Consider the following 25,298-nt stretch of genomic DNA (forward strand, 5'->3'; position numbering starts at 1 on the left):
GGAGAGTGCCCTTTTGCCACTTGTTCTGTTACACGGAGATAAACTTTTTCCTTCGCGCCGTTGCATCCCCTTCGCTGGTGGCGCGTTTCCCTTAGCTGAAGCGCGGCGCCATCGAATGGCGTGGCTGCGGTGCCTTTTGCCATGCGGTGGTGTTCTTTCCCCCCGGAGGAGTTGGTCTCTCTGCCTTTTTTTGTTTGCTTTTTCGGATCCATTCCGATCTGCACTTTGCCCCCGGAGGGGTGTGTTCTTCTTCCCCACACCTCGGCTTGCCCCCCGGAACAGGCGCGGCCAAGGCGGCGCTCTTTGCCGGGGGCCCGAGGCCTTCTCCGGTGAGATTTTACTTTCTTTTGAACTTTGCCCTGCTAGGGTTCGTCGCAGGGATGGGGAAAACCCTTCTTTTCTTCTTTCTACCGAAACCAATCTTAGCCTAGTGGCTCTCAAACCATTGATAGACCACGAAGATCGACTAGGCTAGATTAGTTCGGTTGGTGCAGAGGGTTTACCTTGTCCTGCACTCGGGGAACTCCCGCCGGCGTCCATGGTGATGTCGAGACAACGGCGGTGACAGTGAGATGTGAGGTGTACAGGTGACGGCGTTGTGCGTGATGGAGTGGTGGTGGTGCTTCCCGTCGGCACGCGCTAGAACCCTAGATCAGAAGTGGATGTTGGGTGTGACGGGGTCGCACGATCAACCTCGTGAATTGTGCGGCTGGCTCCATACCCCTTTATATATAGCGTGACGACAGGGGTCTACCATCCATGATTTGATTGGACGTCTCCGATCAGGACGCGTGGATCAGTGTCCGATGGGCAGTTGGGCCCACTCGCGAAGAGATCAACCTAACATACCTTTCTCACCCCGAGCTGCGGCCAGCGAAAGAGATCAAGGAACAGAGGAATTAGAATCGGGATAAGGGGGTCGGATCCAGCACAGAAACCACACCCGGATGGAAGTTAGGAAAGATTAAATCCACCAGATGGAAGCCTAACCCTGTAGTTCGCCCGTCGCCACAGGAGACGGGAGAGTTCTATCGGATGGCAAAAAGTAAAGTGATGCCGTTTGGGAACAACGAGGGAGATGGCCCAAACCTGCGTTTTGGGACCAAAATAGTTCACTCAAAAACTATCCACGTTACTAACATGTTTTTTCATACTAAGTTCCTAATTCACACAATCCACTCCACTTCAAATATATTTCCTTTTTTTATCGCCCTTTAGTTTTTCATTGATGCAATACGTACACATGATTTCACTTTGACGGCACATAGCTGAGTGCTCAAAGTTTTTCTTTCTTTCTGATTTTGCTTCAACACTGTGATCTAGTGGTGTGGCATGAGACCATGAGTACCACATTGCTTAACTAGCACACACACACGCACACGCACACGCACGCACGCACGCACGCACACATATGCATACCTGCCTAGCTAGTTGGCTATAATGTGCTACTAGATACTACTTGCATGTCTATCTCGATCTTAGAATCAATGAAAGGTGCCTCCAAAGGTAGGGTGCCAGAGCTCCGGCGCCGTATCGCTGGCCATCGTGTAAGTGCTCGCCACCGGGACAAGGCACAGGCCTCGGCTCCGCAAGTCTTCCTTTGCCTCGCCGTCGTCTGAACCCTAGTCCATGAGAGAAATGCAATTTAATTGTATGTGAAACGGAAAACAAATGAACGGTACTGCAATAGTACTGTATATTGTGCTACCTGTTTGTGCTGGAGATGCATAGGACCGCTGATGAAGTAGGGAGAGCTGAGAGACTGCATGCAGACATAAACCCAGTTAATGGCGTGTGCATCATGATAAGATTACTTGTGCTTGCTAGCTCTTTGGAATCTGCGATAAGTACTAGCGGAAACAAAGCTTGGAGCATCTATAATTAGGGGCTGCTCGGGGAATTTTGGTACTCACGGCAACTTGTTCGTGAAGGAACCTGATGTATCCGATGGCCTCGTGAAGAACCGATGCCGTGTCCGTCTAGAGGGCATCGACCAAAAAAGGTACAAATACTCAGCAACTTATTCCAGACGAATTTCAGAGCAATATTATAAACAGAAGCAAAAAAAGGAAATTAACTACTGACTACTAAATTAATAAGCTAATAATGGAGGGGAAAACAGAAAGAAGATAGGAAGTAGGGGGTGGAAAGGAGAGGATACCTTTCCAAAAGGCGAGACCAGCTGCTGGAGCGCGGTGACTCTGTCCCCGAGCTTCTCTTTCCTCACCTGCCAGACACACGGCAAATTCCAATCAAAAGCAATATCAAGTTGGCATTATAGGCTTATAGCTCACTTGATGGCAGGGAGAATATATTTGAACTGACGTGACAGATATATGTGGACCGCCACCGGCCGGCCGGCCCTTGCGCACCTTGAAAGTCGGCATCGGCGACGGCGTCTCGGTCCGGGGCTTCTTCGCCGCCGGAGGGGCGGCGCTGCTCTTTCTCGTCGCCGATGACGACGAGCAGGCGTCCTGAGCCGCAGGTGCAGCGCTGGCCTGCATCCAAATTCAGAAACCATGTCATAAGGAACCCTAGTTCATAACTTCATGCACTAGCTATTCGCCTATTCGGTGTTAGCTATGCGAATACCTTGAGGAGTTTGGGCTCCAGAGCCTGCAGGAGAGGCTGCGGCGACCTCGGGATCGGAGCTGGCGTACCAAAGAGCCCCGTCGAGCTGAAGAAGTCTGGGAATTGGTGGTGCTGCTGCGAGAACGGCTTCATCGTCGCGGCAGCCTGCGTGTCACCATAGCTGCTGGCCAAGCTGGAGCCGTACAGGGACCCCTGATGCGACGCGCCGTCGGTGTACGGGGTAGCCGGAACGGGGGGCGGATGCTCTGCCTGATCGAGCAGGAATTGGCGGCTCGCGTCGCCTTGGAGGTGGAGCAACGCGTTGAAGCTCGTCGGAGCGTCGGGCCCTGCTCCTACTTTCCCGGCCCTGCTAGCCATGCATGCATGCACGCACCGATGGCAGCGACAGGTATTATGCAAGGACTAAGGATCGGCTATGGAGCGAAATGGACACGGAAGGTTGTAGCAGACTAATTAATTACAGGAGCGAGTTGTAGCTACTATACTTACAAGAAGGGCTGCGTCCAATCCATCTGCGGATCAGCAAGGAAGAAGGGCGAGGCGGCAGCGGAGCAGTCCGACAAACCTGCAGCTGCAGGCCCCGAACTCATCCCCGAATTCCCGCTGATTTCTGACCCGGCAGGGGTGGCGGAGCACGCCGAGAGCGCGTCGCCGCCGGTTCGTGCAGAGCCAGAGCCCCACCACCCCTCTGCCATCTCAATCGATCGCCTCGGCCGGTGTAGTGGGAGGAACCGAAAGGTAGGAAACAATCGATGGTTTATATACGTGGGTGGATCGAGTTGCGGGGGGATTCGGTTCGGACAGTACTGGCAGGGCAGTGGGCTTGTGTGAGTGAAGGGCACGAGCACGATCGATGGAGCAAAAACGCGGCTCTGACTTGTGAGCTCTGACCTTCGGTTTATGGGGGTGCCGGCCGTGGCTGCTTCCTGGCTAGCGATCGAGAGTTTATGCTCGTCCGTTCCTGGATTTTTCGCTGATGGGATTAGAATATCTAGCCAGCCAGCCAGCTAGCTACTGTACCCCAGCAGTGAGTGTACGCATTACAGTGAGTCACGCGGATGGCTTGGTGCGGATCAAGTCAAACACCGCACGTCCTCATGCAGTGCTGCTAGGGACAGAGATAAATCTATCTTTGGGCCCTTGCTGACTTGCTGAGCATAGAGTTGAAACTGGTCGCGAGAACAAGGAGTGCGGCCGGTGCTGAAACCGCAGAGGAGATTTTGGTGTTCCCGACCGTATGCGTGTGGTCAACCATTACAATGTAACACCATGATTGGCACGACCGTTTTTAGTTCCGAAACGCTGAAATATTTCGGGCCCTCTTCTAGCTAGTAGTACACGTAGCACCCACCATGAATTGTGGATATCATTGCTTGGTTGCATGAAAGAAAGAGTAAATTGCACGGTTGATACAAGAAGCTGTCCGTGCAGCTCACCTTCATCCCACGAAAAAAAAAAAATCTCAAACTTTGGGTAGATTATGTTGCATAAGTGGGTGTGAAGAGCTACAACACAGGTGAAACGGGATGCGCTACGCCGAAGTGGCATGCCACGTGTGCTCTAGACCTTTCACATCTAATTAACATTTTTTTTCCCGCAAAAACCATTGACACAACAAATCAACATCTATTATACATTCTTCTGTTTTCATTTCTTGTATAATTATGCATGTCATGACATTTCACTTATGTATTTTTTCTTTCATGTTCCTGTGTGTTGAAATTGACAATCCTATATCCCCCCTAGGTGAGAACAAACTTGGCCTGGTAGCCACAGGTGAGCCAAGCCAATGACTTGGAACTCGTCTACTATACATGAATGTCTCATTAACTTGGAATATAAGACACGTATACTATCAAATAAAGTAAGTTAAATCATAATCACAACTGACTCGGACTCTTATCTAAACCAAGCCTCATCCACTAACATAAGGCAAGGTGAGACACCCACAAAATATAGGGCCCACTAGAGCTTGTCCCCGAGATGGACTTTTTGGACCACCACCCCACTAGATAAAGTAACTTCAATTGTAAATATTCTATCTAAACTAAGCCTCATTCACTAATATAAGGAAGCCGACCCACCATCCCCGAGGAGGATCGATACACTCACCTAAAACACGTGTCGCAACCATCAATACAATACACAAAACACACGAAGTAAGATATTACCCCTTTGTCTTGTGTGCATCCCATTCGGTTCTCTGCTCATGCATTGCCTCGTGTTCATCATCGCCGGTAGAAAACAAGAAAAAAAAAAGTGAATCAGAGAGGCCTGATTTCTTTGGTTAAGGGGAATTCTATTTCAATTCTTGGGATATTTAAATCCTAAGGAAAATTTCTATGTGGAAGTTGTTTGACTAGGATTCGAATCCTTAGGATTGTTTCCAAAAGATTCCTTTAAACTCTATTTTGGATGGAAATTCCCATCGAGTAAAACCTCTTGCTATAATTCCTTGGCATTTCATGTGATGTCTCAAACATATATGGCGCAAAATTCCGTGGCTATCCAATCCTACAAGATTCAAGAGTACGTGACATTTCAATCTTGTATTTTCTTTAATATTTGTTTTCTGAAAAAGAGGGCAGCCCCATGTACTATTGCAGTATATCAGAACCATGCGGATCAAAGAGGTTACAAAAATGGTATGAACCAAAGAGCCTTTTTTGCGCTTCAGCATCGACAACAACATGATTAACATCGATATTATAATACATCTTTTTTGTGTGAATCTTATTTTATTTTGGAGAATCGCGACAATACATCTTATAAAATTGGATCATATATATATGTGTGTACTACACTAGGCACTAGCTATCACCAGCCGCCTGAGATTAAAGTTTTGTCTAGCTAGTTTATTCCATTCCCTTTTCCTCTGGACCATTGCTAGCAGGCTGCTTCGAGGCAACCATCAAAGGCTCGATCATTGGAGCGAGAGGCATTGTTCGCGAACAAGTAAAGCATGATGTGCCGGGTTTTTTAAGTGTAAAGCAACGGCGATTAGCTAGCTAGCTCGCTCGCTCGCTCGTAGCATTCTCATTCGGCCAGCCTCTGCAGACATACGGTGCATTGATTCGAGATCTGAAAGGAATTCATCTTCGATACTAGCTAGCTCCTCCTGCGGAATGACACGGATGGTCGCCGTCGTAATGGTGACGTCGTGGTGGCGTGGGCGCTGGCTGGCGATGCCGGCGTGGGCCCGTCGCCCGCCGCGCGTGTGCTCCCCGCGCCTGGCTTTTGGGTTGGGCGCCCGGCCGGTGGCCGACCAGCTTCCGTCCGTGGTCAGAGCCTCCCGGAAAGCGACCGTCGCCCGCCGCCGGCGCCACCCGTCCACGCCTACCTTGCTGTGGTTCGATCGGTGTTGCAGGCTTGCACCTGCAGTGCTGCTCCGATCGCTGGCTCTACGTACCCTGTCCTGTACACATCTGCCGACCCTTTAATGCGTTAAATTGTGATTCAAATTCTACCGTATTGGACTACAGATAGTACAAACGGTGTGTGACTTTGCGTTGGTATCAACGCGTACGAATACAACTCGTTTATTTGTCCTCCAAAGACTCTCATGTATTGCCTCTCATATATACTTCATGTAGTCGCATTTAAAGACGGAATGTCGTCTTGTGCTTGTAATACTCCAGCCTCATAGCGATTGCGACTTCGTGCATCTATGTTTTCTTCCGCAAGGATTTTCACATAAAATTTCATGTCTCTCGTGTGTCACTTATGTTGTTTTATCTAAACTAAGTTACACATACAAGATTTGAGATCGAAAGCAAGGGTTCGGCGTCCTGTCGCCGCCGACGCAACCTGATCATCCGAAGCCAGATCGAGAAGCCGAGTTCGACTGGGATTTAATCACTGCTAGTGTTCCGCTGCTGCCTCCACGTATAGCTTTGAAGTCCCGAGTCTACGCGAAGTATCGGAAAATGCTATACCCACGTAATGTTATGTGAGGTTTCTACGTAAAAGCTATTGGTTGAGGCCCATCCAGGTTGAAATAGGGGGGAAGAAGAGTATTTAGTGAAGGATAAGTAAGTTTTTGCAAAAACCTTACTTAGGTGTAGGAAAAGGGCGAAGTATGCGTTGAGTTGTTGCCGCGTACGTCCGCTGCGTCGATTTGGCCGAAGCAACCGCTGTTGATCTGCTGATCCACGTATACGCCTGGAATATGCGTGGAGTCCTGCGGAACAACGATCCGTTGTGCTGCTGCTTGCGACTTTTCCAAGTGAGATTTAATCCATCCATCCATCCATCATGACGTGAAGGCCAAGGCTGGCTGCTAGTTTAGTTCCTTTTTTAGGACTTTGCCAACTTCAATTACTACAGCCATCCGAGAGTTTCAGGTGCTATCTATCTTAATTCTTTGATCCGCATATTAATTTTGTTAAGAATTTTCTGCCGGCTTGTATTACTTTTTGTACACAGATTTATCTATTCATTGCTTTCATGAAGTACGATCTTCCGTTGTTGGATCATGACACAAGGTTTACCCTATGACAAGTTAAGATGCGGGCATTGTTGACGGAGGTCGACTACGATGATGCACTGGATAGTTTTGGAAAGAATAGAATTGAGGATTGGACTGCCGAGGAGAGAAGAAGGGACCGTAAGACTTTGTCACAAATTCAACTTCATTTGGATAATAATATTTTGCAGGAAGTTTTGAGCGAGAAAACTGCCGTCGCTCTATGGTTAAAGCTGGAAGGGATTTGCATGACAAAAGATTCCACCAGCAAGATGCATCTGAAGCAAAAATTATTCATGCACAGGTTACCCGAGGGAGGTAACGTTCTGAATCATATTTGAGAATTTAAAGAGATCATATCTGATCTAGCTGCAATGAAGGTTAAGTACGACGAGGAAGATACTGTTTTAATATTATTTGTTCACTGCCAAGTTCTTATACCAATTTTCGAGACACCATATTACACATTCATGATACTCTCACGCTTAATGAAGTTTATGAAGCTTTGAACTCTAAGGAGAAGATGAAATTAATGGTGCCTCATGATGGTTCAAGTTCGTCCCAAGCCGAGGAATTATCTGTTCGTGGCAGGACAAAGGAGAAGAACTCACATAATGAAAACCATGGCAAAAGTAAGAACGACCAGAGGGGCCGGTCGCAATCCAGAGACAAGAAGCAGTCTTGCAGATATTGCAAGAGAGACGGGCATGACATCTCAGAATGTTTCAAGTTGCAGAACAAGGAAAAGAGGAACGACACATACAAACTGAAAGGTAACAAACAAGGTGAGAATTCTGCAAATGTTGCTCGTGATGATAGTTCGGATGATGCTTTTGTTATTATTGCTGGATGTGCTGAGACTAATGATGAGAGGGTACTTGACACTGCGTGTACTTTTCATATGTGTCTGCATAGAGATTGGTTTACTACTTTTGATTCTACTACTGTTGTTGGTTCCGTTTTGGGTTTTGATAATTCACCATGCAAGATTGAAGGCATAGGTTCCATTTGAATCAGGATGCAATCAGAACTTTGACAGATGTTCGGTATATTCCAAAGATGAAGAGAAATCTTATTTCGATGAGTGCCCTTGATGCAAAGGGGTACAAGTATTCAGGTGGAGATAGCGTTTTGAAGGTCACCAAAGGTTCTCTCATTGTGATGAAAGGTGACTTAAGTTTGACCAATGGTCTTTATTACCTTTGAAGTTCTGTCGTTTTAGGTAACGCTACTCCGGTTATTTCAAAGAATTATGGTTGTGATGCTTCTAACCTTTGACATATGCGTCTTGGACATTGCTACCTCTTGAGCTTGCGTTGGTTTTCCCTTGAAGAGGAAAGGGTGATGCAGCACAGTAGCAGTAAGTATTTCCCTTAGTTTGAGAACCAAGGTATCAATCCAGTAGGAGAATCAAGCCAAGTGTCCAAAATACCTGCGCAAACACAAGCAAGCTTGCACCCAACGCTATAAAGGGGTTGTCAATCCCTTTAAGATTGATTGCAAAGTGAGATATGAAGGCGAAAAGTGCAACGAAGTAAAAGTGTAAGGCTGAAAATATGATGTGAAGTAGACTCGGGGGCCATAGTGTTCACTAGAGGCTTCTCTCAAGATAGCAAATATTACGGCGGGTGAACGAATTACTGTTGAGCAATTGATAGAACCGCGCAAAGTCATGACGATATCTAAGGCAATGATCATACATATAGGCATCACGTCCGAGACAAGTAGACCGATATTGTCTGCATCTACTACTATTACTCCACACATCGACCGCTATCCAGCATGCATCTAGTGTATTGAGTTCATGACGAACAGAGTAACGCCTTAAGCAAGATGACATGATGTAGAGAGATAAACTCAAACCAATGATGTAAACCCCATCTTTTTACCCTTGATGGCAACAACACGATACGTGCCTCGCTACCCCTTCTGTCACTGGGTGAGGTCACCGCACGGTATGAACCCAAAACCAAGCACTTCTCCCACTGCAAGAATCATAGATCAAGTTGGCCAAACAAAACCCACAACTCGAAGAGAATTACAAGGATATGAAATCATGCACATAAGAGATCAGAAGAAACTCAAATAACATTCATAGATAATCTGATCATAAATCCACAATTCATCGGATCTCGACAAACACACCGCAAAAGAAGATTACATCGGATAGATCTCCATGTAGATCATGGAGAACTTTGTATTGAAGATCCAAGAGAGAGAAGAAGCCATCTAGCTACTAGCTATGGACCCGAAGGTCTATGGTGAACTACTCACGCATCATCGGAGAGGCAATGGTGTTGATGAAGAAGCCCTCCGTATCCGAATCCCCCCTCCAGCAGGGCACCAGAACGTGCCCCAGATGGGATCTTGCGGAGACAGAAGCTTGCGGCGGCGGAAAAGTATTTTCGTGGATCTCTCCCGTGGTTTTGGATTTTTTGGGGATTTATAGGCAAAATAAGTAGGGCAGACGAGCCACAGGGGGCCCACAAGCCTGCTAGGTGCGGCCCCCCTGGCCACGCCTAGGGGGCTTGTGGCCTCCCCTGGTGGCCTGTGCCTTGGTTCTCACGCCCCTGCGTATCTTCTGTTCCGGAAAAAATCTTTTCGGAAGTTTTATTCCGTTTGGACTCCGTTTAATATTCTCCTCTTAAAAGGGTCAAAAACACGGAAAAAACAGGAACTGGCACTTGGCCCTGAGTTAATAAGTTAGTCCCAAAAAGATATAAAAGGCATACAAAACATCTAAAGTTTGACAAGATAATAGCATGGAACCATCAAAAATTATAGATACGTTGGAGACGTATCAGACATATGAGTGAACTTGGTTTGGCAGAGTTAAATAAGAGAGGTCTTCTTAAATGATATGAAACTGGTAAATTGAAATTTTGCGAGGATTGTATCTTCGGCAAGCACAAGAGGGTGAAGTTCAGCACTTCGACTCATACAACTGAAGGTATTCTTGATTATGTGCATTCTGATTTATGAGGACCATCTCACAAAAATTCACTAGGTGGTGCTAGTTACATGTTGACTATTATTGATAATTATTCGAGAAATGTTTGGCCTTATTTCTTGAAGCATAAATGGCAAGCTTTCTCAGCTTTTAAGGAGTGGAAGATTATGACTGAGAGACAAACTGAAAAGAAGGTAAAAATACTTCGCACTCATAATGGTATGGAATTTTGTTCTAAGCAATTTAGGAATTATTGCAAGTCTGAAGGCATTGTGAGACACTACACCGTTATTTATACTCCTCAACAAAACGATGTTCCTGAGCGTATGAACATGACCATTATTTTTAGAGCCCGTTGCATGTTGTCCAATGCAGGTTTGCATAAGCGTTTTTGGGCTGGGGCCGCTTCCACTGCTTGTTATCTTATCAACCGTTCACCATCTATTGCTCTTAATAAGAAAACTCCAATTGAGGTATGGTCTGGTTCACCTGCTGATTATTCACAATTGAGAGTTTTTGGTCGGACTGCTTATGCTCATGTTGATAATGGAAAGTTGGAGCCTAGGGCTATTAAGTGCATCTTTCTTGGTTATAAATCTGGTGTTAAAGGTTTTAAATTGTGGAATCCTGAAACACAGAAGGTTGTTATTAGTAGAAATGTTATCTTTAATGGATCTGCTACGTTACATGATGTTCCATTTACTCCCATGTTACGTGATGTTCCATCTACTAATGTTTCTACTGAGAGTGAACAACAGCCTACTGTTCAGCAGCCTACTGTTCACGTGGAGCATGTTATTGATTCAGATGATACATATAGTAAGGAAATTGTTGATGCACGTCATGAACCCGTCTTTGATGATGAACATGTCACTCCAAATCAACCTATTGTTCCACCCGGTTGGAATCTCGCACGTGACAGAGTTAGGCGGGGTATTAATGCACCTGAAAGGTTAATTGAGGAGTGCAATATTTTTTTTTGCTTTATATATTGCAGAAGAAATTGAAGGTAATGGTGAGCCTTCTTCATATTCCGAGGCTATTATTTCTGGTGATAGTCATAAGTGGGTGACCGCTATGCATGATGAGATGGAATCACTTGAAAAGAATTGCACTTGGGATTTAGTAAGATTACCTAGATATAAGAAACCTACTCATTGCAAATGGGTTTTCAAAATAAACGAATGTGTTTCTCCTAATGATGAGACAAGATATAAAGCAAGGTTAGTTGCTAAAGGTTATAGCCAAATTCCAGGTATTGACTATAACGAAGTCTTTCCTCCTGTTTTGAAGCATAGCTCTATTCGCACTTTACTTAGTATGTTGCCATGAATGATTTTAAGCTTGAACAATTGGATGTTAAAACTGCATTCTTACATGGAGAATTAGAAGAGGAAATTTATATGGAACAACCTGAAGGTTTTGTTATTCCTGGAAAAGAAAAGCTTGTCTGTAAGTTAAAGAAATCTCTTTATGGATTGAAGCAATCCCTTCGACAGTGGTACAAGAGATTTGACACCTTTATGCTCTCTCGAGATTTCAAATGGTCTAATTATGATAGTTGTGTTTATTTGAAAAATGTCAATGGTTCAACTATTTATTTGCTCCTTTATGTTGATGATATGTTAATTGCTGCAAAGAGCATGTTAGAGATTGATGAACTAAAGAAGAAGTTGAGTAATGAATTTGAGATGAAGGATTTGGGTGCAGCAAAGGAAATGCTTGGCGTGGAAATATCCAGAGGTAGACCGTCTGGAAATTTTTATCTAAGTCAGAAGGGATATATTGATAAAGTTCTTCGTCGTTTTAATATGCATAATGTCAAGCCAGTGAGTACTCCGTTGGCTGCACACTTCAAATTATCATCAGCCTTATGTCCCAAGCCAGATTCTGATATTGAGTACATGTCTAGAGTTCCCTATTCAAGTGAAGTTGGTTCACTTATGTATGACATGGTTTGTTCTCGTCCGGATTTATCTTATGCATTGAGTGTTGTTAGTAGATACATGGCTAATCCAAGAAAAGAGCATTGGTAAGCAATTTAGTGGATTTTCAGATACCTCCGAGGTACTTTTAATGCTTATTTACAGTTTGGGAAAACTAGAGATGGACTTGTTAGTTTTGTTGATTCTGATTTTGCTAGTGATTTGGATAAAAGAAGATCACTCACACGTTATGTTTTCACCATTGGTGGTTGTGCTGTGAGTTGGAGAGCAACTTTGCAGTCCATTGTGGCTTGTTCAACTATTGATGCCGAGTATATGGCTATTTCTGAGGCATGCAAAGAAGTTATCTCGTTCAAAGGTTTATACAGCGAGCTTTGTGGAGATTTATCTTGCCCTGCCATATTTTCTGACAGTCAAAGTGATATATATCTTACAAAGAATCCAATGTATCATGAGAGAACAAAACACAGTGATGTCAGATTTCACTGTGTTCGAGATTTTGTTGCTAAAGGTTATTTGAAGGTATGCAAGATAAGTACTTATGATAATCCTGTTAATATGATGACAAAGCCAGTTTCTACCAATAAGTTTGAGCTTTGCTCATGCTTAGTTGGTATTTCTCACTAGTCCTTTGGACTTTGATGCACAAGGTATTTATGCTGATTTGGATGGAATTATTCACTTTCTTCGACTACTTGAGGGAATTTGGCTTAAGTTGGAGATTGTTAAATTGTGATTCAAATTATATCGTATTGGACTAGACGTAGTACAAACGGTGTGAGCCTTTGCGTTGGTACCGACGCGTACGAGTACAACTCGTTTACTTGTCCTTCAAGAACTCTCATGTATTGCCCCTCGTATATACTTCATGTAGTCATACCTAAAGACGGATTGTCGTCTCGTGCTTGTAATACTCCACCCTCATAACGATTGCGTCTTCGTGCGTCCGTGATTTTCTTTTCTAAAGATTTCCAAATAAAAATACATGTCTCTCATATCTCTTTTGTCTCGCTTTATCTAACAGAATGAATGAAATGAATCTGCGCAAAATGCTTTGTTCACCGGCTCACCGCACAGACAAAACTGTCGATCGAGTAGCAGAAGAGGCTGGCGAATAAAGCCGGATTAGTAGAAGTTGAGTACGAAGGAGGCATGCATGAGTTAGCTTATTACGTCTCCCTGTTTCAGCTTTAGCAACTTATGGAGTAATAATTTTAGCCTGGCTGGGATGGCATGACATGAATGCCCCGAGCCACCGACTCGATCGATCACACCATACGCGTCTCACTCTGGCGTCATCGCTCGCCGTCCGCTTACATGGTTGCTGTCGAAGCATTCGTCAAGTGATTAATTGGTGTAGTCCAGCCGTAATTATTCCGTTACAGCACGAAACGGACAGTGTTAGCTCGGGGTAGCTAGGACGCATGCACCTGCTTCGGTTAACTAACGCAACATAAGTATAGGAAACTGAGCATGTCGCTCTCTGTATGTGGATTACGTGCGGTGTACCAGCCGCAGCACCGGCCTTCTTTGCTCTTTTCTCGAGGAAAAGGCCCATAGTAAGTACGAAAGGCGTGCAATATCGCTCTCTTGTGAGCTTAAGGTTACATGCACCCTTTGCTACAGTAAAATTCAAAAAAAACGTTCAAGAAAAATTCTACATTTTTTTGCCAACAAACATTGGTGTGTTTTTCCTATGCGTGAAACTTTCATGACAAAATAATACTCACGCAGGTCACGACAAACAAACAAAATTAATGCTCCAAAATGCTTGAAAACTGTTTTTTGGAGCATATTTTTTTCCGAAACCTCCACAAATGTCATTCTATCAAGAAAATTGGCAAGCATTTGAAACACACGTCAATACTTGTTGCCAAAATGATTCAGATTGTTGTGAACTCCATGTCCGTCTATCAGATACTATCATGATTTTAAGGCGTAGTTTTAGAAGACTAGCCATAGTGGAGAGTAACATACCCATATCACTATGGTTACTATTTTTACAGTGGGTAGTAACATAAATATGATGTCATCGAAAACTTTATTTATTAGGTTATAGACTCATATTATATTAAGATATGTGATGTTACAGTAACTAGCTAAGCTACTCGCTTAACCTATGTCCTCATTAACTCATGGCCACATAGGCAAATTTGCTCTATGTTACTCTTGAAGTTACTCCCACTATGGCTAGTCGAATTGCATGTACAAGTTCACCTAAAAAATTCAAGTTGATGCCGAAAGATACACAATGCACCTATATCCAACACTTGAGTTTTGGAATAGTTTGCAGAAATGAGGGCTTTGCAAAATGAGAGCCAGACGTGAGAGGAAGTAACATACACATGACTAGTACTTGTCTTTTGCCTGTAATGAAGAACTTCCAACATACATGGTGGATTGAGCTCTATGCAACAATCCAATGGAGTCAAATATTTGCTACCTCGGTGTGTTGGACCTCTACGGAAGCGTATAATATCCACCAAGGCCATAACCTTCATGTGTGGCAGTCAACCCAACAGTGCATTCTTGATAGGTTTCTTCATGTCCAGTGGGTCGTGGTACGTAGGTGAGGATATTGAAGCATAAGGGTCTCGTACTCTTAATTTGGGCGTAACTAGGACAAGAAATGCAGTATGTAAGAAATCTTGTGCATTGAACACGACATTTGGTGAGAGTATCCAAATCACACCGGATCATGTGTGTTCTCTACCTAGTGTACTGTTATTTATATCTTCCATTTTATGCCTAGTTTATTTTGTATAGACGCCGCTGCATGAGAATAGAAAACATATCGAAGCACACTCCTCAACTTCAATTGAGTATTTAAGTCCATGTGTTAACGTGTCTCACCGATTCATTTGCTTGCATTCAGATCGATAAGTGCAATAATCTCCTCAGCATCTTGTGTATGATTGCATCAATTGTTGTAGTGTCGGTGGCTACATATAATGCTCCTATGGAATGAAAAAATCGTAGGCTAAGAGAAGATGAACAATGTAAAAAGGTGAACCAAAATGCTGAGAGAAAAAGTAGTGCAAAGTATAGGCATAGGTGTGAGTGGAGTCGGTAAAATTTTGGTCAAGCATGCCAAATGGCCCATTTGAGTACTAGATGGCATAGGCAGAATCGAGCCTTTGGTACTACGTATGATTCTAATTCGACCCCCGCAAAACACGTTCTCACATGAGCTCAAGTTTACCTATATTCTCAAGAAATTTGGTCTCTCTTGATGTCAACCCTGTCGGGAAACGTTGCATGAAAAAAAAATCCTATGCTCATCAATATCAATGTACGAGATGCACATCTATGAGAGGAGTGATTGTATCTACATACCCTTGTAGATCTCTCAGCGAAAGCGTTAAGAAATGTGGCTGATGTAGTTGAACGTCTTCGCAATCCTATCACGATCCGTCCCGCAAACTCCCGATCAAGTGTCAAACGTACGACACCTTCGCGTTCAGCACACGTACAACCCGATGACGTACCCGCCTCCTTGATCCAACAAGCAAGTGAAAACTGGTAGATGAGTTCCCCGACAGCGTGATGGCGTGATGGTGGAGCTATCCCGACACGGCTTCGCCAAGCACTATTGAAACAACCTAAAGGAGAAACCGATCTAGAGGGAGAGGGAGAGGCTGTGTCGTGGCTTGTGGTGCTGCAACCCTCCCTCCCTCCCCTCACATATATATAGGAAGAGAGTAGGGGCCGGTCGGCCTAGGGTTCCCCCCTAGGGGGACGGCGGCCCTAGAGGGTGACTTGCCACCCAAGGCATGGGTGGCCGGCCCCTTGTGGGCTTAGCCCTCCACCTCCTACCGCATGGGCCTAGGCAGGAGGGGCAGCCAACCCACCAGAGGCTAGTGCGCCCACTCTCACAGCCCATGGGATCCTCTGGGGCAGGTGCACCCTCCCGGTGGAGCCCTGAAACACTTCGGACACTCTCGTCCCAAAACGGTATGTTCTAGAACATTTTCGGACCTCGAATACCAACTTCCCATATATCATACCTTTGGACCATTCCGGAGCTCCTCTGATGTCCAGGATCTCATCCGGGACTCCGAACAATTTTCGGTTACCATCACACTTAACTCATTAATACCAAATCGTCACCGAACCTTAAGTGTGCAGACCTTGCGGGTTCGAGAACAATGCAGACATGACCGAGACACTCTTCGGTCAATAACCTATATCGCAACCTTGATGCCCATAGTGGCTCCTACATATTCTACGAAGATCATTATCAGTCGAACCACGATGCCAAGGATTCAATCAATACCGTATACAGTTTCCTTCGTTCATCGCTATGTTACTTGCCCGGGATTCGCTCGTCGGTATCTCCATACCTAGTTCAATTTTGTTACCGGCAAATCTCTTTACTTGTTCCGTAATACAAGATCCCGTGGTTAACTCTTTAGTCAGATTGCTTGCAAGCTCATTGTGATGTTGTATTACCAAGTGGGCCCAGAGATACCTCTCCGTCATACGAAGTAACAAATCCCAGTCTTGATCCATGCCAACTCAACAGACACCCTCGGAGACACCCGTAGAACATCTTTATAGTCACTCAGTTACGTTGCGACGTTTGATACACACAAGGTACACCTCCCGTACAGTGAGTTGCATGATCTCATGGTCATAGGAACAGATACTTGATATGCGGAAAACAATAGCAATAAACTGACACGATCACGTGCTACGTTCATAGTTTGGGTCTTGTCCATCACATCATTCTCCTAATGATGTGATCCCGTTATCAAATGACAACTCTTGTCTATGGCCAGGAAACCTTAACCATCTTTGATCAACGAGCTAGCCCATTAGAGGCTCACTAGGGACATAGTATTGTCTATGTATCCACACATGTATTTGAGTTTTCAGTAAATACAATTCTAGCATGGATACAGACGATTTTCATGAACAAAGAAATATAATAATCACCAATTTATTATTGCCTCTAGGGCATATTTTCAACAAATCCATCTCATTCCTATCTAATGAAATTCCTAAATCTCATTGTCTTGAAGTCTTTTTTTTTACCATGGTAACATATAAATCATTCAAATGGGGTACTCCCTCGTTAGACATGGATTTTTAGGTCTTTAATTTGACAAGTCGAACATCTGTTATATATCAAAAACGTCATATCTTTACATTCATCATTGAATGAAGTTTCTACACATCTATTTTTTTTATCGCATATTACACATGCTTCGCTAATCAAGATGAAGAACAAAACCCATATCCGGTATTCCGGTGTGTATTCTCATTAGGACAGGGTATGTGTTATTTTTGGGGCTGCAGCGTAAAAGCCCATAAGATTAATTAATCAACTGATAATTTGCTAAATTACCCATTTACCCTGGCCCACAAATCGTAGCAATATTGCGTAGGATTATAATATGTTGCCGTTGTGCTAAAGCAGATGGATGAGTAGCATGCAGGGACGGACATGTTACACTTGTAGAAAGATTTTACAGACAAGTGTTACGGACATGGAGATGGGCTCGTGCAGTTGGGTAACATCAACAGAACCTTCAAAATACACCAGTCCATAGCACCCGTCCGTAGGAATTCGGACGTAGACGTAACACTGTTGCGGTTCTTAACCCCCAATGATTGTGTTGATGAATTCAGCGCTGATTACGTTTAACCCATGTACAGTCCAATCCTATTTCAAACAAAGCACAAAATCCGCCCCTAAAAAAAAACAGAATCAAGGAAAGAAAAATGTCAGCCCATCGCTGAAGTTGGACTACGCACGGACGTGGTCACGCACATATCACTAACCTCATGGACTAAAAAAACATATTGCTAACCTCTTCTGTGATCTAAACTGGCGCCCTGTTGATCCCAATTAGCTGACCGGATCTCTCCCTCTTGCCACCAGCGAGAAAGGCAGAAGAGAACGGGACGCCATGAGCCCATGACAGGCAGCCAGGGCGCCGATCCATGGACAAGTTTGGCCTTGCCGGTAGACTGAACGTGCGGATGATCGGGAACAACACCAGGAGAAAAGGTAGTTTATTTTCACATTACTCCAGGAGTAGATTGGTTTGTGCCTATAAATTTAAAAGAAGCATATTTATACAGACTATCTCTATCATTAAAGAGAAATCTGCCGTCGTGATGGTTCAACCCCTTCTTTGCACGTACGATGGTTCGACCTCCCTCTCCCCTAGAACGATTACTCTATCGAAGAGAAAAAAAAGGCCAAGACCAACACCCCCGTCTTCTCCCAAACACCTCGCTTCCTCACCCTCGTGACCCCACCCACGATCTCTCCTCTCCTCTCCCAACCCACCCGATCGCAGGGGCCAGCGAAGCAGTTCCTCGTCCGCCCCGTAGCCCACCGCCCCTCCATTCTCGTTCCCCTTCATCCTCATATCCTCTCGCGCTTCCCACATGGTGCTCATGGTCGCCGCCTCTAACCACGGCCATTATTACACGTCCAAATCTTTGGCCCCATCTCCTGCGTCCCCCTCCAACGACGGCTCCTCCTTTGCTCCAAGAATGGTGCCCCGTCGTTCGTGTCAGCTCCTCCTCATCTCAGCAGTCAGCACCCATACACCCCGTCGCCGTAGAAGGAGAAGGTCCGTTTGGCCGTGGCGGCCCCGGAGGCGCGCACCGCTACGTTGCCAGTACAACTCCTCTGGTGATGCGATCGTATGGTGCTGGGCAGGTGCTCCAATTGCCTACTCCTCCTTCACGTGAATTTACCCACAAGTGTCATTCGTTTACCACACGTTCACATAATTACTGTTGCTTTGCAGATTTCTTGTTTCTTGTTGCATGGAGCTAAGGAACTCACGACATGGCGGTGGGAGGGGGAAGTCCTCGCCGAGATCCAAGTTGCTTCACCACCTCAAATTCCACTGAGCAGCGGGAACGTCGTCGGCGGCGGCTTAAAGCCCTAGGTTATACACCAGCCATATTCGATCCCTGATCTGCTCATAACATGTCTTGATGGGAAGTAGAGACAAAGACAGTGAGGTGACGACTGGCATAGGATTGGTGGGAATGCAAGCCGTGCGTTGAACAATCATGAATTACAGTGCATGTTTATCTGATGGCATTGATAACAATGGTGCCAATCCAATGTTTATCTAGGCATGTTCGTTTGGTCTATGAATGTCCCCTTGTCAAGTAAATGTATGCTTATATTATTCCCACTTATATTAATTTCATTAGCATCCAACTTAGCACGTTTCTATGTCTTTTTGACAAAGCCTTCTTCTAATTGTGTAGCTGATGATGGAGTAAAAGTATCAGGTTGTAAGTTGTAACCTTATGCAGCTATGCGTCTTGTTGTGGATCTTCTTGAATAAAACTATCAATTTGCTGAATTACCGCTTACTCATTTTGGTAACGTTATGCACTGAGTTTTTAGTTCATAGACCAATATTCTGTTTCTGCAAGAAATCGAAGATATTCTAGTAGAACATTTATACATCTCATTGGAATATCCCATAAATTCTGGACTGCCATTTTTTAATTCATGGAGATGCATGTGATTAATTTGTTTCATCTGTTCCAAGGTATATGTCTTCTGAAAAAATTGTCTGCAGTCTGTGTTTTCTCAAACGGAGCGTAATAAATGCCCAAATGTTATTATTTTTTCTTTATATAACGAAATTAAAGATGGTAACACTTCGGATTGCAAATAGGCAGTGACCAGACAATTATTTCTTGCTTGCTTTTGTAATGTAAATTTAGGGAAATGTTTTGCAACTAATCTTGATATCTTACCTATCAGTTAGCTAATCCGAGGCTAACATTGTACTTTCAGGATACGTAAATTAGACTGTCATTTGATTTCATACATGTTGAGAAATGAAAACTTTTGCCTTGCTTTAAACTAGCTGTAATATTTCTGGGGCACGCAAGATTTGCTTCGGTGAACCCATGGGAATGCTGATGGTATGATGTTGGTTCCTTTATTCTTTGATACTGTAATCTAGAACTTTGTTTCCTTGCATAAGTGTTAGAGCATGTCTAGTAGAGCCCTCAAATCCTCAAATAAACAGAAATAATCGTTTTTTTACGGGTTGGGCGGAAAAAAAACGCGTAGACTAGAACCCCTAAACCCTTAAAAAAATTATGGATTGGATCTCGGATTGCCCTCCCAATCTGTAAAAGTAAGGATTGGAGAGGGAACCCCAGCTCCAACCCGCAGTCGACAGTTCGTTGCGCGGGAGGGAAAGTTCCTGCCGCCCGCCCCGCCCTCGCAGCTCCCGTCGCCGCCGCCGGAGCCATGGAGCCGCCGCCGGCCACCTTCAACGCCCCGGCCGCCCTGCCCGCGTCCTCCCTCCCTTCGCCCGTCGCCCCGCCCCCGCAGCTCCGGCCGCCGGCCTCGTCCGTCACCCCGGCCGCCCCACCCGCGTCGGCCGTCGTCCGGGCTGCCCCGGCCGTCGGCGTGAAGAGGCAGCGTGCTGGCCAGCACATCGTCCTCCCCAGCCCGCCCTGGCCGTCGCCCCGGTCGTCGCCTCTGTCGCCCCGGTCGCAGCGGCGCCGAAGGTGAGGAAGAAGCCCTCACTTGGGTTGAAGGGGGCAGCGGCGCCGAAGGTGAAGAAGACAACCTCCAGGAAGAAGCCGACGCCCGCCCGAGCCGCCCCGGCCGCCCCATCTCCCGCACCTCCGCCCGTCGTGCACGAGGTGCTCGACGGAATGCCTGCCCCGTCAACGTCGTTCATGGGGCTTCTTGAAGAAGCGGAGGTGGACATGGGGGTCCTCCTCTCGAACCCTTTGGGTTTGGTGATGATTTGCAGGAAGAGGATGAGGAGGAGGTGACCGAGATAGAGCGAGGAGGCATTCGCCGCCGTTGGAAAACCCACCATGCGGTTGACAAACTATAGCGAGGCCGAAGATATTCTCTTGGTTCGTGCTTGGGCACATGTGGGGTTGGATGCAAGCACCGGTACCGATCAAACCGGTAAACGCTATTGGCAACGCATAGAGGACGTCTATTGCAAGATCAAGCCGAAGACCGGTGGATACACCCCTCGTAGTTACCGGTCGCTTCAAGGCCGGTGGGAGTTGATGAAGCCCCATTGTGCTCGTTGGAGTGAGGCAATGGACCAAGTGAAGGATGCACCGCCTAGTGGAACCGTGGAGAGTGACTATGTGAGTACATATATGTTTTTCACATTGATTTTGTATGCTATTGTTATGTGAGTACATATATGTTTACTATGCTATTGGTGGGTTTGTAGGAGGCAATTTGCCGACTTGAGGTACAAGGAGATGGCCGCTTTGAAGGGCAAAGCATTCCCATTTAAACATGTTTGGAAAATTCTTCAAACTTATGACAAGTGGAAGTTGAGGGATCAAGAGACCGCACCCAAGAAGTCGGCAATGCTTAGGATGGATGATAGTGAAGAGGAGGGAAGGAATGAGCACAAGCCCGCTGGAAACAAGAAAGATAAGCTAAGGAAGAAGATGGAAGGAGATGCGTCAAGCATAAAGGTGAAGATAGAACATATGATGAAGTCAAAGGAGGCATTGACAATGAAGACATTGAAGACAAAGCTTCTTATCAACGAGAAGAAGAAAGAGGTGAAGCTTGCACAAGTTGAAGCAAGGCGTGAAGATGCCATGTGCAAGGCCGACTTGGAGGAGAGGATGATCAAGGTCAAAGAAGCAAAGGCATGGAAAAAACTCATGGTGAAAGAGAAGGAGCACATGATGATGTCCAAGAAGGACATGGATGAAGACCAATTGATGTGGTGGAAGGAGTACAAGGAGGACATCGCGGAGAGGAAGAGGATATTTCGTGATGCGTCCTCTACTCTTCGAGGTGACACTCTGATGAGTGGTGGTGGCGATTGCGGTGTGGAAGACTCCACCACTGGCGACAATGGAGGTGCTTGATGGACGTGGAAGTGGTTTAGGAAATGGCGCCAAGTGCAACTTTTTGGTGATGGTGCCGATGAGAGGGGGAAAATGATGATTGTGTGATGTAAAAACTATTAAACCATGCATCAATGATCTTTATTTCTGTGTTTGTTTGAAGGTTTATTGTGTTTTGCTAGTGAAAATTGTGATATGACAAATGACAGTTTTAAGGGTTGGGGTTGGGGCAAAGACTAGAACCTTCAAACCCAACCCTTATAACGGAATATTCTGTTATAAGGGTTGGGTTTGAGGGTTCTAGTCTTTGCCTCTGTTTTTTAACCCTTAAAAGTGTCAAAAATGACCAATTCTCAACCCTTAAAACTGATTTTAGATTTAAGGGTTTGAGGGCACTACTAGACATGCTCTTATGCATGTAACAAGTCTTGAGTTAGTCGCCCAGTTCTTATAGTGGGACTAATTCATGAATATGAATAAGACAACTTTTGAGTTACTAAAAGAAATCTGTTTAGGATAGCTCCTACTTCATATTTTTTGTACCATCTAAATCTTGACGGGTCATAACGAGAAACAAGCCTATAAAAATCTTGGACGTTAAGAAGCTAATGTCTCCTTTTTTCCATCTATTTTTCTCCCTTGCACAAATATCACAATGGGTCTGTAATTTTCCTATGTAATCTTCTATTGAACTGCATGACTCATACAACAATTTTGGAGGACTTTATCAGGTTAAATTGTTAAATATGTTGAATGGTTGATATAACATTACCACAGATTTTTTCACCTACGAGAAGTGTGTTGGCAGAAGTGGGTGTGGAAGTTGGTGTTGCATGTATTCTTTTATGGCCTTTGTTGCATGTCCTTCTAAATTATTCATATTTATGAGAGGGGTTTAAAGTGCCAGTATTCAGAAGCAACTAAAACTACGATTTTAATCCAATTAAAAAATGGAGAATGTGGCAATTCTCACGAGAAAGAAAATTTAGACCATAACAAAGCAAAGTGACAATGCACTGGCTATGAAGCGGAATGTGAAAATATATTGCATTCAGAGTGTGTGTTATTTTCTCTTCTGTTGCAACGCACGAGCTCTTTTGCTAGCTATGCAGCCAAATTGTCGGCAAGGCAACCATTCCCTCCGTCGAAGTTTGGTGTGCCACTGGTTGGCAGGGTGACCACGACCACAATTCAAATGTACCTTAGATCTTCCAATATTCAGTACAGCATGTGACTATTTATCTAGCTTATGATTTTGATGTTTCTAGTTCTTCCCCCACCCCCTATCACTATTTTCTGGCTCCGTCCTAGCATGGTTGCTCCTTCCATAATTGCCAAACACGTATGCTTTATGCATCACTCCCTAATTACTCCATTAATTCTCTATTCTTAAATAGCTATAATTCACTAGCTAATTTTTCTCTTCATGCAACAATGCAACATCATCAAGTCATGCATGGAGTCATAAGTTACTTTTTTCGTTAATTTCTTCATGCAAAACATATCACCTCATGCATTATTTTATCCAGAGAATTAAGGAATGTAAGAAAGTTTTATGTTTGTTTTTGCATTAATTTTGGTTTTGTAACATTTATCCACATATATTTTAACATGGTTCCTGCCGCAACGCGTGAGGCATCGTCTAGTTCCATTAATAACTATGAAATAATTGAGTACAATAAGGACATGGAGTATATGAGCTCGAGCTCATATACTCCTGGATGAACAGTAAAAATAAAAAAAATAGTTAAAAAGCTCGAAAAAATCTGAAATTTTGGGACATGAAACATTGATGTTTTTTCTGCATGCGTGCAAAATTTCATGGTGGAATCACATTTGTGGAGGAGTGGGCAAAAAAAAATCAATGCTAAGAATTAGTGTTTTTTGAAGCATTTTGGAGCATCAAATTTGTTTTTTTTGTCTACACCTCTAGAAATGTGATTCCGTTATGAATTTTTGCATGCATGTAGGAAAAAGATCAATGTTTCTCACCACAAAAGTTTAGAATTTTTTGAAATGTTTTATTATTTTTTCGAATTTTACTGTTCATCCGAAAGCATATGAGCTCGAGCTGAGAATAGCACTTTGCGTACAATAAATCATATTTACTTTTAATTCAAACTCTCATATTCTTAATCCAAGTGTTCATGTCTATAAAATAAAAAAAACCTCGTTTAAATTTATTGCAACCAATTCTCTTAGCAAGCAACGCGTGAAGTATCATCTACTTCATTTCATATTTATGGATCAGTAGGAAGCATCGACACTGCATTACGATCAGACCCTGGGATATCTTTGCACGGATCATGCACTTCACGTGTGTCCCCATTTCCATTGATGTCGAAGATTCGCAGCAGGTTGTCGTCACACAGCCCCATCCAATAGATGCAGTTGGGTTTCAGCCCGGAGACGGTTTCGGTGCACCACCCACCGAAATACTGAGGGCAGATGAGTAAGGCTCGGTCGCCAATGTTTCTGACCTTGCGCCACCTCTTTCGGGCAAGGTCCATCTTGTACACGCCGCAGCCGCGAACGCATGAGGCGTCACCGACGTTGTAATGCAAGAAGGCGGAGACCAGATAGAGCTTGGCGCCAAGCTGGACGAACAACAGTGCCATCGTGTTGGTCCTCGGGGGACGCTCGATGGCGGGGACCGGCACGGAACTGAAGACTGGTCCAGGGAGAAGTCCAGCACACCGAGCTCGTCATGCGACTTGAAGAAGTGGAATTTCCCTCCGAACACTCAAGACTGGTCCAGGGAGAACATGCATGTCTCCGTGGCTGTTCTTTCTTAACGGTTATTACTTCCGTCGAAAAACTCACGGCGACATTTTTATAAGAAAGCCTCCGTAATTTTTGTTATTCAACCCACGCTTCATCATTTATCTACAACGCAAAAGAAAAAAAACGATTCGCTGCAAAAATTATACTCGTACGCATCGCCTCCTCCCGTCGACCCTGGGCCACCCTGGCCTGTGTCCAGGCCGCCGCGACACCGCTCGCCGTCGCGGCCGACGTCAACCGCCACCGCTGCCGATCTCAACCCACCCTCCTCCGCGGTCGTACCTTTCCCCGCTCACTGCCCCCGTTGCGGCGCTCGAGCGCATCGCGTCGACCCTGGTCCACCCTGGCTTGTGCCCAGGCCGCTGCCACACGACTCGCCGCCGCGGCCAAACTCAACCACCACTGTTGTCGATCTCAACCCACCCGCCTCCGTGGCCGTACCTCTGCCCGCTTGCTGCCCCCGTTTCGGCGCTCGAGCACAGCTTCTGGATCAAATCAACGCGACAGCTACAGTGACTGGGGATGATGCGTCTGCTCGATGGAGAACAACGGCGACCCGGCGGAGCGAAGTACTTGCAGGTGGAGGCAGGCCTCCATGGCTCACACGGGGAACTCCGAGGTTATGGCGCGGCAACGACGACTCCTTATGACCAGATAGAGGCGTCTAACCCTTTCTCCCCTCATCGTATCCCCTTCTCCGGCAGGAACTCATCAT

General features: G+C 45.1%; 1 protein-coding gene across 2 annotated transcripts; it reads right to left on the reverse strand.

Moving 5' to 3' along the window:
- Window positions 1–1,184: 1,184 nt before the first annotated feature.
- On the reverse strand, window positions 1,185–3,528 carry LOC123413207 (transcription factor bHLH111-like). Of its 2 annotated transcripts, none has more exons than XM_045106157.1 (7): window positions 3,082–3,528; window positions 2,593–2,941; window positions 2,373–2,498; window positions 2,162–2,227; window positions 1,914–1,979; window positions 1,709–1,762; window positions 1,185–1,622 (listed from the first exon to the last, which is right to left on the reverse strand). In XM_045106157.1, exons 1-7 carry the CDS (start codon window positions 3,285–3,287, stop codon window positions 1,485–1,487), a joined length of 1,005 nt encoding a protein of 334 aa, XP_044962092.1. In that variant the 5' UTR covers window positions 3,288–3,528; the 3' UTR covers window positions 1,185–1,484. The 2 variants fall into 2 exon arrangements, with proteins under 2 accessions (XP_044962092.1, XP_044962099.1); XM_045106164.1 differs by having other exon boundaries at window positions 2,593–2,938; window positions 3,082–3,526.
- Between the last annotated feature and the right edge of the window lie 21,770 nt (window positions 3,529–25,298).

This window comes from Hordeum vulgare, chromosome 1H (genome assembly GCF_904849725.1).
Source record: "Hordeum vulgare subsp. vulgare chromosome 1H, MorexV3_pseudomolecules_assembly, whole genome shotgun sequence".
NCBI lineage: Eukaryota > Viridiplantae > Streptophyta > Magnoliopsida > Poales > Poaceae > Hordeum > Hordeum vulgare.